Below are 17,841 nucleotides of genomic sequence, written 5' to 3' on the forward strand. Positions count from 1 at the left end.
GGCTGAGAAACTCTTCAAACAGAACAGAGTTTGATTGGATTAAAAAAAGTGTATTGGATGTCCAATACAAAATAATAAACATGAAGTTATCAAAAAAAGCCATAGAGTATACAGCAAATACTACAGAAAAGCAAAAACAAAACGAAACAAGATTGTACAGGAAGGTAGATGTCTACAGCAGTCCTTAAAATTATTCTACATGAGAATCATAAAACAATGTACAGGTTTGCTTCTTCCCCACATCTCAGAGGGAAGCTGCCACTCAACAGCTCGACTATGACACTACGGAGATACACAATGTCCAAATTGAAAAATCACAGGATATGTAAGAAAACGTAGCATTAAAATGTGAAAAAGTGCAATACAGATTGTACACTGAATTGAATAAATGTTTTCTTTTAGTTTAACCTTAAAAAACCAACTTTGAACAGTTGTTTTATCATTAAAAATATTCCCCCTCCCCGAATTCAATGACAATATTAACATTCATGGTGTTATACATAAGTAATATTCACAAAGACCCACCAGCTAAGAATACTGTGTGTGTAAGATGGTATTTCTTTGGGTATAGGTAAAAAATAGGCAAAGGAAAACATCCACCCTTCCTTTCAGGACAAGGTATGCTGTTTTGTTACTTAAATAGGTATTCTGTAGCTTATTTTGCCCTGAATTGTATTGATTGAAAGTCCAAACATCAGCTTTCCAGGTGGCCCATGGTGCTCCAATTCTTTGATTTCCTCCCTTCCCTCCAATAATAAATAAACCCAGCAACTGTGCTACAAATGACGGTACAAATTGTCCAGGCAAAGAAAGGAAGTAAAACCACAGCCCAGGGCCTGCTGCTTTCTGGGGACCATTCATTGACTCTTCCTTCCCCAGTGATGGGCACCAAGGATATGGGCCCAGAGCTTAAGTTAGAAGGATAGGAGGGGTGGGAAGCAATCGGGGTTGGTTGGTTTGCCCTGTTAAATCTTGAACAAGCAGCTCATTCTGTTCCAACAGGTGCAGCAGTTGTAGCCTGGGAGCAGTGGGCTCTGGATGTGCCCTGCCTGTGTGTGCCTGCTGGTACCTGCACTCCCTCTATGGGCAGTGCTGAGCTTCCAAGAGAAATCCAACAGCTTCTCCCTGTCAGTAAGTTTTGGGTTTCCTTTCATCTGAGAAGTGAAGACGCTTATGAGATTCTGGGGCAGATGAGTTTGGTTTCTCCAATTTTTCTTTCTTACTAAGATAGCGTCCCTCCTTTCATGCCATTCTTCCTGGCAGAGCCAAGCAATCATGAACATAAGGAGAAAACAGATGAAGCTTTTCCTTCTCCTCACAATGGATTTCCCTTTTGATTTTCCTTCCTTTCTAGACAGATATATGAACAGCACCTGAGTCGCTAATACTGCCTTTGCTTTTCAGATGGTTCAAAAAGTGTTTTGTTTTTTAATACGTTTTTTGCCATGCTTACATCTCTCAAGAATCCTTAAGAGAAGGTTTCTTGTCTTAAAGGGCTTGGGATGGAGAAACTGCGCTGGGGTTGGACTTGCTGCTCAAGGGTCCTGTGGCTGCGGTGTAAGGTCAGATGGAAGATACCCTTTGGTTTAGGAGAGGCCCAGGCAGCTCCTTGCACCCAGAGAGCTGCTCTCATGAGGTGGCCTTTAACCTAACAACACCAAAATAGCACTGCTGCCAAAACAAGCAGCAGGTTCAGCTGAATGTAAGGAACCCTACTTTACGGGAGGAATTTTTTTTAATGTTTCTAAATGAGACTCTCACTGCAATTCAGTAACCAGAGACACAGTATGCTGGGTTTACAAGGAAGGACGTTACAGAAGATGCTTTCATTTTCTTCAGTCTTTCGAGTCAATGTAGAAAGACAGGAAAACAACAATAATGAAACCTCCCCCTCGGTTCCCTCCCCATCTACTTTTCCCCACTCAAAATATTGAAACTGCACAAAAAGCAACAAACAAGCCTTTCAAATTACATTTCGCTTCAAACAGACTGGTAATCTCACAGTGATGAGAGGAGAAAGTCAGGCTTTTAATAATTATAATATAAAAATAATAATAATAATAATAAAAAAAAAAGCTTACAAATACCAGTGCAGCATCCCAAAAGGCCATGGATTAACTGCCAGAAGGGGATGTAATTATATGCAGGATAAAAACCAAAACAGAACAACCCACGCTGGCAATGAATTTTCATACACAATAGAAGGAGCAGTCAGATGTCAGGATGGGCAAAACAACAGTTTCTCCTTTTTTTTTTCTCCTTTGATTACATTATTTTTTTTTTTCCTTTTTATTAAAAAAAAAAAAAAAGAAAAAGATAAAATAAAAACACAAAATTGTACATAAATGCGAATGTCCAACACTGAAAAGGCAGGGCAAGCACACCACTGAGACAAAACCTGACCAGAAATAAAACCTTATGAAGTCCGCTCTCTTTCCTTTTGTCTGGATGCTAGATAGATTTCAGCCTGCTACGTCCCATCCTGCATGGACTCAGCAGGGAAATGGAACTCAACTTGGTGTGACTTTGTTACAGGATGATGGCCGGGAAGGTCGTCTCTCTTCAACCAGCTGTAGCACAAATGCACCAAGTGGTTCCTCTGCCCCCTGGGGATGCTCTCAATGTGCTGTCCCTCTTCTGTATTGTTTAATTTTTACTGTACAATTCCTTGTGTTCCAAGGCTGAGTCCCAAGAGTTGTGAAACAATCTGGAGTCATGTCCTGGTGAAGGTGGTCATGCTGTAGTGATGGCATTAAGGTCCTTCATGAGTCCTTCCAGGTGGGCCATCTCTTTGGTCAGCTCATCCGGTTCATAGCTCTGTGGGAGATGGAAAGAGTTACTGCCAGGGCTTTGCTTCCTTTGGCATAAGGAACAGCAAGAAGTGCTCAGTGATGCTGGTGGAGATTGTGGCTCTGACTCACAGATAAGCAGATTTATTGCATTCCAGGAATTAATACCTTGGCACAACACTTAAAAATCCTAAACACATCTTTTTGCAGCAGTGATTCATAGTTTAGTTGAGATGGTGATCATCTCGTCTGTTTTCCAGGTATCAATTCCTGCTTCAAGGCAATGGCTGCATGTGTACTTACTTAAGTAGGTTATTGGGAAAAATCATTTCAGCTTAATTGGGGGTGGGGGGAGGTTGAAAGAATCACAGGTGTAGAATCCTTTTAAAGATGACTAACTTGCTGGTAGATGGTACTCCATTTTGAGCCTCAGCTGTTTAGCATCAGCTACACTGAGCAGCTCTCCTGATTTTATTATCAGACAAACCTACTGTGCCCAAGTGCCAAACCCAGAGCAGCACAGCTCCTATGTACCATTTCTGTTCTTGTGCATTGGAGGCACAATGTGAGATCTTGTGGATGGAGTTTAACATGAAAGCTACTGCTCACCTGCCTGTGTACTACAATGCTGAGTCCTTCAGGGAGAACTGCTCACACCTGGTATCCCTTCCTTTGCTTCCAGCTGCAAACCTTTTCTTTCACTGACACAAACGAACACTTCAGGCATGTTCAGCTTACCAAGCAATCCAGACTCCTCCTTACCTCTGTCCTGTATCAAAAGTGTTATCTGCCAACTGTTGGCCAATGATAAATGTCAGTGAGATGGAAATAATAAACGTGGAATTGGATTCATTCCTTCAGGATCTCATAAAAGATCCTCAGGAGGAAGGTTTTTCTCACAGAGGCTGGTGACACACTGGAACAGGTTGCCCAAGGAGGCTGTGGATGCCCCATCCCTGCAGGCATTCAAGGCCAGGCTGGATGTGGCTCTGGGCAGCCTGGGCTGGTGACCCTGCACACAGCAGGGGGTTGGAACTACATGAGCATTGTGGGCCTTTTCAACCCAGGCCACTCTGTGATTCTAAAAGCTCAATCCATTTGGATCACCTTCTAACTACGTTTTCCAAGTCCTATTTTAGCGAGCATAAAGTATTCATGATGACTTTATACTGTACGAATTTATCAGTGGCTAAATTTATGCATAAATATATTTAAAATATAAATCTTATTTATGAATAACAAGTATTTTGGTATCAATCCTAAATAAATAAGGTAGGAGTGACAACAGAAGGGCAAACGTGCACCAAATCAAGCATGCATGCAATCTCTAGGCCAGCACTTATGGAATACAATCAAGAGGGTGAATTAAAGACACCAGACTATAGGGGAGTAAATAAGAAATCATTTGAACAGTTACACACCAGCTAATATAGCAGCTTCTTGGCTTGCACTTTCAGAAGAAAATAGCTCTTGCCTGATGGATCAAACATCCTCCCTTCTAAAAAGCTGCCTGTTTTTAACAAGGCTCAACTGTTGCATTTTTTTCCCAGAATACTTTCATAAAAACATATTTGTGACGATGGCTTTAAGCATTTTGGCATTAACACTTAGTTCCTCGTTTGCAAGGACACTCTTGATGCTTTGGCAGCTATGCAGCAGCATAAGCAGCAGCTACATGAATTTAAGAGAACCCATGCACAGCATGCTTGCTTGCAACATGAAAGCAGGCAAAAATCAGATGCACTGGGAACTTCTACAGCTCCTGCAAATAGAAGCCAAAGGCATAAAATGAAGCTCCATTACGTGCTGAAAAGAATCAAAAGAACTGCTACAGACAGATCTGGGCTTCACTCTTCTCTTTTTGTAATTGCAATAGCAAGAAACCTGCAGCACTGAGCACGAGAAGAGAAATTATAAGGGAAATCTTAGAGAACATTACTTTGTTTTCAGCTAATAGCCTCAGGACGGCCAAAATATTGCTGAAGATTTATTAGTTTTGACTTGGTGGGCTCTGTGGACCAGAATAGATGGAAGCACAGCATCTGTTTTGTGCAAACAGGAGTAGAGGTCACAGGTAACCTTCTGATTTAGAAAGTACTACTTGTGCTTATTCTCTGAATGTACAGCCTTGCATAGAAGGTATTTGCAATAGATAGATGATGCTTTTATGCGGGTTTACGCACAATGGCAGTCAGTGCAAGCCAGAAGTCTCATTCTCCTCTGCCTCTGGAAGTGTCCATGCAGTCACTGCTGAAGTTTACAGCTATCACACGAACAGAGGTTGGCCCCAGGAAGCTGCTGGCAGCATCAGAGTACTTACGCTTTCCGAGTCCTCGAGCATCCTGGTGGTCTCCTGCACGTCAGGTGCACTGGGAACCACCACAGGCATGGGAGGCCGTGTTCTTCCTAAAGTCCCAATAGATGCAGTCTTCACCGAGTGAACTGGATGGGAGGGAGCTTAAAAGAAATTGTTACACAATTAGGCCTCAGTTCTCTGCCTATTCAGAAAGCTCTCAGGAGAATAGAAAGGATTTACTTCAGTACCCAATTCTACATTACCTCACACCCCTGACCCCAGACCCTTTTGTCTTTCCAATCCCCTCCCATCTGTACACATCCCTGCCCATTCCCACTCACCTTGCTGGGTCAGCAGTGGGGTGCTGGGCAGCGCAGGGTCGTACGCAGAGCCGGCCGCTGGCACTGCTGGCACTGCAAAGCTCTTCAGGGGGTGGGATGGACGGACGTGAGCTGTGGGCAGGCTCTGGGCCGCGTCCTCCTCCTGTGCACTGCCCAGGTAAGCACCCGAGCCGCTGTCGGGGTCCTGGTGGTCCGCACACGGCTGGGACGAGGAGGCCGGCATGGTGTCAGAGCTCGGTGTGTTCCGAACCGATTCTACAACAGACCAAAACATGTGGTTTGTTTTCTGGAAGAGAAATGGTCTCCGTGGTCAAATGGAAACTAAGCAGCAGTGTTGACAAGTGCTTTTTCCACGACTGCTGTTTTAAGCGAGTTCACAAATTGACCACATACCACCAGCTCCGTGCAACTGTCCTGACTGAAGGTGAACTGCAACAGCTGTCCACCAACAAAAGCCTGAAAACGGAATGAGGCCACAGGTACCAACCAGCAGTTCTGCACTTGAACTGCTGTGTGCCAGAAGACACAGTTGGCACCTTGGACCACAGCATGGGACTCAAATCTTCCTTCTCATTTTACACTTCAGTATTTCACAGTACAGGAATTGTTACATAGGTACGTGTATGCATGTATCACTGCAGTACATACATACAGAAGGGCCAGTTTTCTTTCCAAGATGATTGATAGACTCCAAATCCCTTTACTTCCTGAAAGCCAAAATGAAATCCCAGGCAGCAGGCTCCACCCTGAGCTGAGAGGGCAATGAGATGGCATCATGAATTCAGGGCACTGTGAGCCCACTCGGAGCACATGCAGGACAAGAACCAGACAGCAAGAGCTGCCACTTCAGAGGTACAAACAGAGCAAGGGACCTCTGCCTCTAAGATATTGTCTGCTGGCATAGTGCAGTGTTGGGTATTGGGTAGGTGGTGCCTGCGTGCACCTGGGGTGGAGTCAGGGAGGTCACGAGTGTCACACAGGGGCGGTCACCTGTACCACTATATAGGGTTTGTTGTGAGGCATTAAACTTGTACTTTCGGCGTTACACACTGTGTGTGATTCCTGTCTGTTCCCCGTGCGCTGAGGCACGGTACTTTCACACGGCAGCCTTAACTTGTCACCGGATCGGGAGGCGACAGTGCAGCCTCAGACTGTGCCTTCATAAGGAAACAGGAAACAACCCTCTTGGCTCTGGCGTCTTAATTAAAATTCTGACCTTCAACTAGGGACGCTCATAATTCACTTCAACTCCAGATGTCACCTCCTTGTGTTCTAGCTAGACTGGTGCTTCAGAATTTTTCACAGCACTGGAGACGTTACAAAAGCCACTGCAATGGGTTGTGCCTCAAGCCTGAAAAGCCCTGCACAGGAAACATCACTATTTTCTTTGTGCTTCAGGCAGATTAACCAGAGAGTCTCAGAAACGTAGTCTGGACTTTAGTCCTCTCTTGCGTTTAAACACAATTAGGAAGGTTATTCTCAAATTAAGTTGTTCAAACTGGATGTAAATGGATGTTTCAGAGTCTGGTTTTAGAATAAGGAGTCCTTCTGTTTGAAGTGTGCACAGACCATTAAACTTCCTTTCCAAAGGACATCATCTCCTATTGAAATGATCGATACCTGGTCTACACAAGAAGCTGGTTACAGAAGGCTCAATCTAACACAAGGACATTGTCTGTGCTTAAATCCATCCCTCTGCCCCTACGGGAAATAACTTTTCCTCCATTCCCGTCTTTTTTTGGCAATGAACCGGATCACGTGCTGTGGCTCACCTGCAAATACAGTGCTGGGTGAACTGCCATCTAAAACCCTCACAACTGTATTTTCATTCAGCACAAAGAGATACAGCAGAAGAAATATACCAGCCGGGCCGGTCCATACTCCCTGCTGAAAGGCCCCAGCAGAGGCTGACCAAGCTCCATTTCAGCTCTCCATTGCCACATTTCACTCATTGTTCCATAACAATCAAAATCTGCCTGGATGTTTGTATCTCACCTGTGGAATTGGCCCTGTCTGAATGGGACATGGATGTGCCCATCGGCCACGGGCTGACCTGGTGATGGAGATAGCTGCGAGTTGGAGAAGCGAGGCTGCCGGAGTGGAAATGATGGTGGGGGTTATCGAGTGAATGGATGGGATGGGCACTAATCACAGCTGTGAATGAACACAAGACAGAAAAATGCTTAACGTACAGACAGACATGCACGTGTACTGAAATGCACCACATCCCTCCCTTCTCCCACAGCACCGCTGAACAAAAGAGCTCAGCAGATTCATGATACCAAGACAACATTTCAGGGCCAGTTTTCCAGCTCTGCTCTATGCTTTAGCTCCCACCAGGACAAGAACAACCCCCCCGAGGCAGCACCTCCATTTTGCTGCACAGCAAGTGCATCCCTCTTGGCTGCATCTTCCAAGAGCTTTCTGTTGCACTTGTGAAGAACAAATTTCAGCTCCCTTTAGAACTTGCATGCATTTCACACGATGCTATAAATGTCAGACTTACTACAGCAGACACACAAGCTCAAATTCCAAAATCATTTTTGGCCGTCATTGAATTTCTCAACACTGACTAAATATGGCATCTCTGCTTAACTAATTAACGTAAGACAAATAAGCGTAGCAGAAGATACCCAAGGCTCTATTTATTCCCTCTGTACAGAATCAGTAAAACTCTGCTCCAATGCGCTTAAACAAAAGCATCTTTTTGGTTTTTTTTTCCTCCTCTGCCACCTTCCTGCTTTATTTTTCCTGTTTGAATCAGATGAATGTTATACTTACTGTAAGCCACCCTTTGCCCTCGCTCTCCTGCTGTGACAGCAAAGCCCAACTACTCCCCACGTGGGAGGAGAAACGTGCACACAGTTTAATTCTTAGGATGCATAAAATACTGAATTGCTTAAAATCATTGAAAAGAAAGAGTCTCAGCACAGAACACAGAAGGGAAAGGCTGAACTTCAGCGCTACCACCAGCACCATGGAGAAATGGCTGTGCTGGGTCATTCCTTCTCAACATTTCCTGGAAATTCCCCACACGTTCTGCCTTTGAAATGCACTTTCTAGAACAGACACAAACAATTCTGTTGTCGTAACGGTGAGTCTGGTTAAGACTCCTTGCACTGATGAATACGGTTTGAACTCGAAGGCCAACTAAACAAACCTGAACTCTCTTACTCCCTCATTTCCTAGAAACCAGCCTGTCACAATGTGTGAATTGATCAGAGGCAGCGATGTGCACACAGCTCAGCTATTGGTAACATCAGATTTCTCCCTCCTGTTATGTCAGCCCAACAGAAAGCCATCTCTATTATCAGCCTCTTGTAAATGCAGACGACTACACGAATACTGAGCGCTCGGTGCTAGATTTAAATCCTGGAGAAAGAGCTGCAAAGGGATACGGCCACAGTAAAATATGAGGTGTTGCCACTAACAGCTCCAAGGAAGACTGAAACACTGCGTTGTCTTGCAGGGAGCTGGCAAATGGAGGAATGCTCCATAAGAGCTCTGTGATCAGAAGCCGTGGCAGAGATGACAGCCGTCAGAGGCACCAGGAGTCCTCCTGCATGTTGGTGAGGTAGGAGGCACATCCATTGTAAGGCATGTGACTAAGTGTAAACAAGATTGCAGTAGCCCTAAAACACTACCCACAGCAGTATCCAGTGAGCAATGGGGGGAGAAGAATGAACCGCAGGAAGGTAAGCGCACCATCCCACTCTGCCACCCAGCTTAGCTGAGGGCAACTTTACAATGAACAGCGTAGCCTTCCAAGCTCAAAAAAATCAGTGCATTGTGCCAACAGACCTTCGTGAAGCAAAAATTCGTACCAAGAAACAGACAAAGAAGCGTGGTGAGTTAAAAAACAAACAGGCCTCTGCTTCCTAACATCCTTCCAGAAGTTTTGTCTGCTTGTTGTAGAAGGCAGAGACCTGCCAGGCACGCGCCATTCCTGTTGCACTATTGCATGTTATAATAAAACTGAACACTAAATTATCCTAATCTAGTATAAGAGGTAAGTTTGAACACAGGAGTGGGGGGAGGAAAAAAGCAGTGGGAAGTTATCTGCAGCCACAGACACAACACATGGAACGGTCCTGCCTACGTTGCTTGCTGAGAAGGGCCTCATGTACCAGAGTGTGGGTTTTCTGCATAGCTTCTGCCAGAAGTATCTACAAGGGACTCATTCCTTAATGCTTTCACTGACCGGAAACCTACAAGAGTTTTTGTAAACAGGAGATAATGCTGAAGTCACAAGAACAACTTCAAACCCTGAGGCACCAGAAGGCCTTACTTCTCCTCCCAGACAATTAGTGCCTCATGCTGCACTGAGCAAGCTGTGTCTATGGATCACTCCTCCTCTCTGGGAAAGCAGCACCCTATAAGGCAGGGAAAACAGATACGTTTCTCAAGCAAACACAGTAGAGCTGGTATCAAAATAAGATGTCAAAACTAGGCTTGGTGCTGCAAGGAAAAAATCATCTCCACAACTGTATCTGTCAGCCTAATCATATCAGCTTGAATACCATCAAGCAGTGCAATTGGAATACTCTGCCTTCATAAGATGCGTGCCACCACTGTAACTATCACGTCTGTCAGCTGCACATCTTCCATCCTTTGTGGAGCTGATCAGGTAAGCTGCTGAGTGTCTTTCTCACTGAATTAACGTAGCATGAGGCACACATTACTATGCTACTTCTATGCAGCACGCTTCAGCACAGGCTGCTGTGTGTACTCTGACGTGTTCGTCCAATGCTGTATCTCATCTGGAGAAAAACACACTTGTCAATATCAGAGGAGTGCAAAGGAAGACTTCATGCAGTCTGCATCTCTATGGGGTCACGCAAGTCTGAACACATTGTGGAAATCATCAGCTGCCGTGTGCCTTGTTAGACACCCATCTTTGACAGCAGACCAACTTTGAAGAAACAAACCAGAATAAGGGTGATTAGCATCAGTCTGTCCTCTGCTTTTCCCTGATACAAGTTAAACCAGAAGGAAACAGGAAGCATCAGACTACTTACTTCAAAACAAAGAAAAGCAGATATTGCTCCTGAAATGTATTTCAGCTCCTGAGTTTCAGTGTAGTTGTTGGGAGGTTTAGCAAAGGCCCTTTTTTTGCATCTCAGAGTTTAATCATTTGTAGAACAGAAGTATGCTCTCATGCTTAAAATATTTCATAATAAGAATTTTTGTTGAAACACAAGTTAGCACTTCTGCTCAACAGATCATTAATTGATAGGGAAGCACAGAAATTAGAAGTAACACCAGACAGCCTCCTCATTTAGAAGTCTGCTCTGCCAGACCAAAAGCCTCAGCCCCTCTCAGTGATTGAAACACATTCTACTACGTTAGCATAACAGACACACTGTGGAACAGTAGTGCTGTACCTACTGCAGAGGCTTTTGGTATATTTTTTCCTCCCTACCCCCCCAAAAAAAAGCAGCATTTCAACTCAGAGCTGTTTCTTCTGCTCAGTATATTATGGAACTAGCTCACCAGCAGGGATGCCTTGCACTGAGCTGTGGTGACACACTGCTCATCTTCCCTCACTGGGTGACTGAGTTGTGTCTGAAGCTGCTCCACAGTCACTACTACTATACTCTGGTGTACATTCATACTGATTTCTGTTTGCCTCATGAGGGTGGGCTCTAAACTATAGACTGGTCAAGACCTACTTCACAAGGAACTCAGCTGTCTGTGCACTGGGGACAGCAGTTATGTTTGATGTTTCAGTGCAAGAGTAAGATCACTACAGGTACAGGCAAACAGTCATTCAGGAAAGGGTGAACATGATTCCCGTGAAAATGTCAAGATGCTGCCAGTAACTCCATACATTTTCAAGATGCAAAAGAGTCAGCAGAGATTGCCCACGTACCGGTGCAAACGGGACCAGTTTTAATCAGTTATCTGTGTTGCTGACCCAGACACAGAAGCAATCAGAGAAGTACTTAAGACTGGGATCAAGGGGATGGAGTAGCTGCCTCATGAAAAGAGGCTGGAAAGGCTGGGAAAAAGATGACTAATGGTGGAGATGAATCCAGTGGAGAACAACCTACCCATAAAGGCAGTGGTTAAGGAGAACACAGCATTCACTACCAAATCCTGATATTAGAACCACAGATCACTTGCTGAAGCCAGTAAGAGATTGATATAAAAAGACAATACAAATAACTACATTAGACATCACGTTTTGAACGTCTGGAACATGCTGCCATCGGAGAGTAGAGGCAGACAGCAAATGCAGTAAGGGGTTAGATCTGTTCAGCAGGTCAGTAACTAGACAAAACTCTTAGCAGTGATGAACCCCCTACAGCTCCTGTGTTACAGCTGGCAGAACACAAAGGGGATGGACTATAAAAAGCAGCCAGGCTCACATCTCTAAAAAGCACCTGCAATTGCCACTGCTGAGACAGACTGCTGGACACATTCCTAACTCATCCCCCTTTTGCAGCACACCACCTGCTCACTCAAACACCGCCTTCACAACAGGGGATTTGGGATGCTTTCTTTGAACCATTTCCATTGCAGATATGGGAGAATTACTTAGGAAATTCTAAGTAGAAAGACTGTTAGTCAGCGTGGGTGGGTGTGCATACGCATCAACACGGCTCCCAGTTCCAAGGCAGCAAGGTGGGCTGTAGACTTACGCTGAGGGGGCTGAGAATCAAAAGGCATCATCATCTTGGGCCTCATCCCCCTTCTTCCTGCCAGCGTGGACATGCTGTCCTCCGACTCATGCCCTGGTGTAAGAATAATGAAGGTTATTTACCATGGCAGCAAGACTTCTGCGATGCCATATCAAAATGATTTCAATCCTCCTCTCATTATTTCTGGGTGTGTAGGAGGGCTCTCCTTTTGGTAAGCAGTTTTGTGAATCACAATGGACAAACCCAGCTCCTCCATCCTTCACCAGGAGGAGGACAGTTAATGTAAAGCCTGCTGGGCACTGGAAGGGCTCTCAAGGCCATCAGGCAAACACAGACCCGACTGTGTGCTTGACTGCACACACTTGTTATATGAACTACTGAAGAGCAATCAGTTTTTTCTAAAGGAAAAAATCATCCAACACTTGCACTTCAGTTTTCTCACTAAAACACAATTCTTCCTTTGCACAGAGCCTTATAAACTAAGCACGAGGCAAATAAACTGCTTGGAAATTAAGAACAAAGAAATCGGATGGCCTAGAAAACTTCAATAAAGAGATTTTGCCAGATACAGAAGAATCTATTTAATTTCAAACACTCGGGCTCAAAGTACTTGCTGATGGCTCACCTCTGTAGGAGTTCCGCCTTTGGTGAATATTGCTGTCCATGGAATTATCAACTGGGGTGATGTCCTGGGAGTTGCGAGGGATTGGGGTATCTGTCATGATTGGATTGGGATCTGGAGATTTATCAATGGGTTTTAGCTCCAGTCTTTCATGATGGATCCAAAGGTCAGGAGGCTTGACATCTTTGGAATTCCCTTTGTACTTGTGGGACCCGTTCACTGATTTGCAGGCAGCTCGTTTCCTTGGGAGGGAAAACAAATAACATGTTCTTAGATGTACGTTTCCCTTCACTTGGTGGAAAAAGGCAAATTTTCATTGAGATTTCTTTCTGATCTTGTATCCAGCTGAGCGAAAGCTATCCACTGGGCAGGAAGCTTTGAATTTTACATATAAGCACATCTGGCATCTCAGAGCATAGCAACTCTGATGCGGAATTTTGTCTCAAATGGTACCGAATGCTGCAGAACTTGCTCTACAGTCTAAGCTTCCATTAACAAAAATTAAGTTTCTGGTGCATATAGTTATTGAGGGAATATTCTAAGCATGAAATGCCCATACACCAAGCTGTGCTGTACTCGAGGGCTTACAAACAACCTCAAACAATAGCTGCAAGAGCGCTGAAATAGCCCATTACCCCAATAGCATGGTTAACCTAAAGACTAATGACAAGAGTGTTCATTTTACTGCTGTTCAGATTAGACACAACTAACTACAGCGTGTGTGAGGCTCCCTGTTCCACATTTGACAAGAAGGGTTTTTGGAGCATTGAAATTTCGAGTTCTTGCCCTGTAGTGCCCACACCACACACTTGTTCTGGACCTTGGCAATGATGGAGAAAGGTGTCCCTTCTGGGCAGCGCAGTTGTGATAAATGGCTCGGGTACCTGACCACGCTCCATTCTGAAAGGATGTGCATTTTTGCAGAATGGTTCAGGCTGAGCAAAACAAGTGGAGATTATCTTAGAAGTCTGACCTTCAGAAAACTCTGCTTTGCGTAAATGAATCTCTTCGTATTTAAAACATAAAAAGATCAGTTCTCATCAGTTCTTTGAAAGAACGTGCAGAAACAACATTCGGGAGCCTGTGAATGGAAGCACCATTTCTGTCTCTAACATGAGGGCAGAAGTCAGATACACACCTATATTTAGGATTCTGGAGCATTTCTCTACAGAATCCCACACCAGGTTCAGATTCTATTCCAGCCATCTAGACATTATTGCATTAGATGTTATCATGCATAGCTTGGAAACCTGCTCCACACAGTGAAGTACGTGCTATGAACAGAAGTGAGAGTGTGCCTGAGCTGCTGAGCTCACACAGCTCTACGCAGATGCTCAGGACTGGAAACACAGGAGCCAGGCCAGCATGCTGCCCCGTCTGAATTGATTCTGCTTCTGATCCTGGTGCAAGCAGCAATGGAAGCTGCATAACGAGAGATGCCAGCTCTCAGATGACCGTCTGAGTTTCCAGCAGGACACCCACCAAAGCTTGGTGTGATTACTTGCAAACATACAGCGCTGATTTTCAAAAAGGAATGCAAGATAATCCCGGTATTTTAAACAATAATTTATCTCTAGAAAGGAAGAGGTGCAGATCTGCATGAAAGCACTGTCTGATTTGTAAACCTTTGTTGGCTGTAAACTCTGAAACGCTGATTAGGAAACGCAGAAGAACATCATCACCATCTCCACAATAACACCCACCAATACAGCTAGATTATCTTCTGAACACTAGAACTCAAACTGATGTCCCAGCACTGCATTATTATTTGGATCTCAGCACTTGGTTTCTACAGCCCACTGGACTTCAAAGTAATAAATTCTAAACAATCATAAAGGCATTAACTAGAGCGGAGGGAGAAAGATAGGATGGGGCCAAATGCCACCCAGACAGCTTACTTTTTTTGGTGAGAAGTGGTACGGCGAGTGCAGAAAACAGCGACGATCACCACTATCACAATGGTGATGACCCCAACAGACACTATGATGACGAGAAGCATGTTGCTATCCAAGGGAGAGGTCGGACTTCCATGGGGACTATTACTGCCTGTGGAGCAGGGAGAGAGGTGTTATTTATCTTAGAGACTTAGAAAAGATCCCCATCAGAAGCCAGGGGTACCGATCCAGGCTGGGAAAAAGATGAGTGGAGCAGATGGAATTCTGCTGAAACGTTTACTTATTCTTTTGTCATTCACAATTTGTGTTTCTGTACTATTGTTACACCTATAAGGCACCGAATTGATTCATTTCCAGCTAACACTCTGTAAAACTTCAAGTTCCCCCTACTCAAACAACTGCCATATGGAGATCCAATAGTTTAGAGTCTGAGGAGTAAACACAGGACCTTGCTAGAACTAAAACACTGTGGGCATTCCTTTGGACCCAGAAATCACACAAATCCTATCAGAATTCTACTGCAAGCACCCTCCTCTAAAGGAAAACACATTTTATGTAATGCTAATGAGTGCTACTACAGGGCAGGGCTGCCACAATGCACAGTGCGATCAGGAGAAGGGGTTAAGATGGTTTTTCTCCCTCCTGATATGTTCTTGCTGAATTAATTTTACACTGGTGCTCTACAGCAGCCATTTAAAACTGAACAGAGAACAAGATCCGCTTGTCAGACCGAAATGCAAATGCCCGTGAAGGTATTTCTCCCAAATACCAAACACAGTAGGCAAGAGTGCTATGACAGAAGTCTGATGTGATTTGATGAGCGGGAGCAGCTCTTGTCATTAAGAGAAAAACATTATGGCAACAGATCTGAGCAGGGCTGTTTATGGTGTACAGTCACCGTGAAACACCACACACGGCACACCTACCGCTGAGCGGGGGTTTGTAGTCCGGCCCCACGTCCACCGGGCGGCTTCCTTTTCCTGCAGATCCCGAAGCTGGAAAAGTCACATATGTGGTAATTCCATGTGCACCATCACATCCACACACACACACACACACACACACACACACACACACACACACACTCCCACTCGCTGTAGCATTCTAAGGAAGCTCTTTCAGAGCTTCTTTCTGAACTGCTGTGAGCACTTTCCCCCCTACACAAAGGGTGTTCCTCCGAGGAGAGAACCACTTCAGAAGAGCTGTTTAACAACAGGTTTCCTGCGCACCCATTTTGTTCCATCGTAAAAAATATAATAACAATTATTTGCAGCCATACACAGGTATATATTAAGAACAAATGGCTTTACCACACTTGTATAGTTAATCATATTGAAGCAGTAATTATACAGGTTTCTCTTCCTAATCCCTAATTACATTAAGTGAGGAAGCGAAGCGCTGTAAATATTGTCCCTGCTTAAGCATACAGGCCTGCTTTGAACTTCTCCCCATTCTTTTCCCCTTGTTCCACATTTCCACAGCTGACAATGAAGTATCACTAAAATGCTTCGGGTGAAAAACATCCGGATTCTTTCATCCTTTTGTGTTTTCAGTAGAATGCAATAATGCAGAATTACCACCAGTGATAACCACGCTGTGCCCAGAACAACCTTCCCCTTACAGCAATTCAGGATATGCAATAATACACACAAAAGCCCCAAACCACAGAAAACTCAAGTCCCCCAAATGCAGCACTTGCTATTTTAAACAACAAGTATGAATTGTAAAAGGATGTACATGAAATGGAAATTATGAACCTCACGTCAAAGTCTGTAGCTTAGACAACTGATAAGAACATGGTGAGAAGAGCAGAAGGTACCAGCAAGAAAACTAGATGAACCCCAAGGAGGCCACTAAGAAGAAATGATGCATGTTTACAGTAAGCAGTTAGGTGCTGTCTCACATAATGGAAAAGATGTATTGCAGGACAACTCTGTAATGACAATGACCATCAGCAGCTGCCAGTCCAAGGAGGACACAGCACTGAGCTGAAGCGCGTTCTCACTTGGAAGCATTGGACAGATAATTTTGCAGCAGCAAAGCTTAACAGAATTAATTAAACAGAATTGTAAGCAGCTTGTATTTAATGTATTTGGATCTATACGGCTGGGTTACTTGCACTGAAAGGATGTGGAAAAAAACAGTGAGGTGAGTTCTCTTCTCCAGCCCAGCCCTGAAGACATGCAGAGCTCCAGAGGAGCTCAGAGGCAATGCAACTAACTGGCCAGGCTTGAAAAAGACAAACAGACAGCCCTGTGCATGGGTAATGCAGCAAGTGGGTCCTTGGTGTGGGCAAGGTCATGGAGCAGCTGACAGCCAGGAGATGGTGGCATGCTTCATGTCCATCTTTCCGTTGGATGGAAGCAGGTATTTCAAAACAAACAACATCTGACTATAAATGTCATTGGTAACTATGCAGACATGCTATCTTTAGACTTCTATAAAACATTTTACCAAGCACTGTGCAATGCTTTGTTAAAAATAGCCTAATAAAAAAAGCAATGTGGCACCTATTAACAAGATTAACAACTAATTAGCTGATAAGAATAAGAATTATAATTGCAGAATCATTGTTCACAAGGGATATTTCTAATGAGGTTCTGTAAAGACCTGAGCTCAGCCAAGTATAATTCAATATCCTTAATAACACTGGGAAGGAAAATTAAAATAATTGCTACTCAACTTAACAGATGACACAGGATGATGGAGTAGATAATGAGATACGCAGAGTCACCTGCCCGGACCAGCAGGGACCACGTGGCAGCTGCAGTCAGTGCAGCTCATCAGGGCTCTGTGCTCACTGCCACGCCACCCCCATATGGGTGCATCAGCGACAAAGGATGCAAATCCTAGTTAGGTGCTGAAATTGTTGGGATGTGCCCAAGCCGAGCACATGCACATTGCACTTTCGCTATGACCACCAACCAGCCTTTATCCAGCAGCTCACATTCCTGTTGAGGTTTTCAATTCCCTTTCGTATTTAATTCAAGTTCACCTGAAACTCTTGTTGCCCATCAGTTCTCTGCACCCAGGCAAACTTGCTTTCATTTTGTGCTACTTCAGGATAGTTTTACTAGGGCAAGATGCCTTAACCTTTGCTCTTTTTCTTAGGCGAAGGCCCTGCAGCCTGACAGTAACAGCCAGCAACTTCTCCTAATACAAGCTCTGTGCTACAGGAATGTGTGGAAGAACAATTCGGGGTGCTTAGTGCAAACGAACAACCCTGAAAGAGGGGAGAAGCAAGACAGAACCAT

At 44.4% G+C, this 17,841-nt stretch overlaps 1 protein-coding gene across 8 annotated transcripts in view; it reads right to left on the minus strand.

Moving 5' to 3' along the window:
* Nucleotides 1–35: 35 nt before the first annotated feature.
* NEO1 (neogenin 1) overlaps nucleotides 36–17,841 on the minus strand; it is a 171,742-nt gene continuing 153,936 nt past the window's right edge. For 6 of the 8 annotated variants that reach the window (XM_072345274.1, XM_072345273.1, XM_072345272.1 and 3 more), the window contains 8 exons: nucleotides 15,514–15,582; nucleotides 14,591–14,738; nucleotides 12,696–12,934; nucleotides 12,071–12,163; nucleotides 7,422–7,580; nucleotides 5,427–5,681; nucleotides 5,110–5,246; nucleotides 36–2,817 (listed from right to left, as the gene is read on the minus strand). In XM_072345274.1, coding sequence (XP_072201375.1) covers nucleotides 2,734–2,817; nucleotides 5,110–5,246; nucleotides 5,427–5,681; nucleotides 7,422–7,580; nucleotides 12,071–12,163; nucleotides 12,696–12,934; nucleotides 14,591–14,738; nucleotides 15,514–15,582 — 1,184 coding nt within the window. In that variant the 3' untranslated portion in view covers nucleotides 36–2,733. The remainder of the gene's footprint in view (nucleotides 2,818–5,109; nucleotides 5,247–5,426; nucleotides 5,682–7,421; nucleotides 7,581–12,070; nucleotides 12,164–12,695; nucleotides 12,935–14,590; nucleotides 14,739–15,513; nucleotides 15,583–17,841) is intronic. The other 2 variants (XM_072345277.1, XM_072345275.1) reach the window with 1 other exon arrangement.

This window comes from Excalfactoria chinensis, chromosome 10, assembly GCF_039878825.1.
Source record: "Excalfactoria chinensis isolate bCotChi1 chromosome 10, bCotChi1.hap2, whole genome shotgun sequence".
In the NCBI taxonomy this organism is placed as follows: Eukaryota; Metazoa; Chordata; class Aves; order Galliformes; family Phasianidae; genus Excalfactoria; species Excalfactoria chinensis.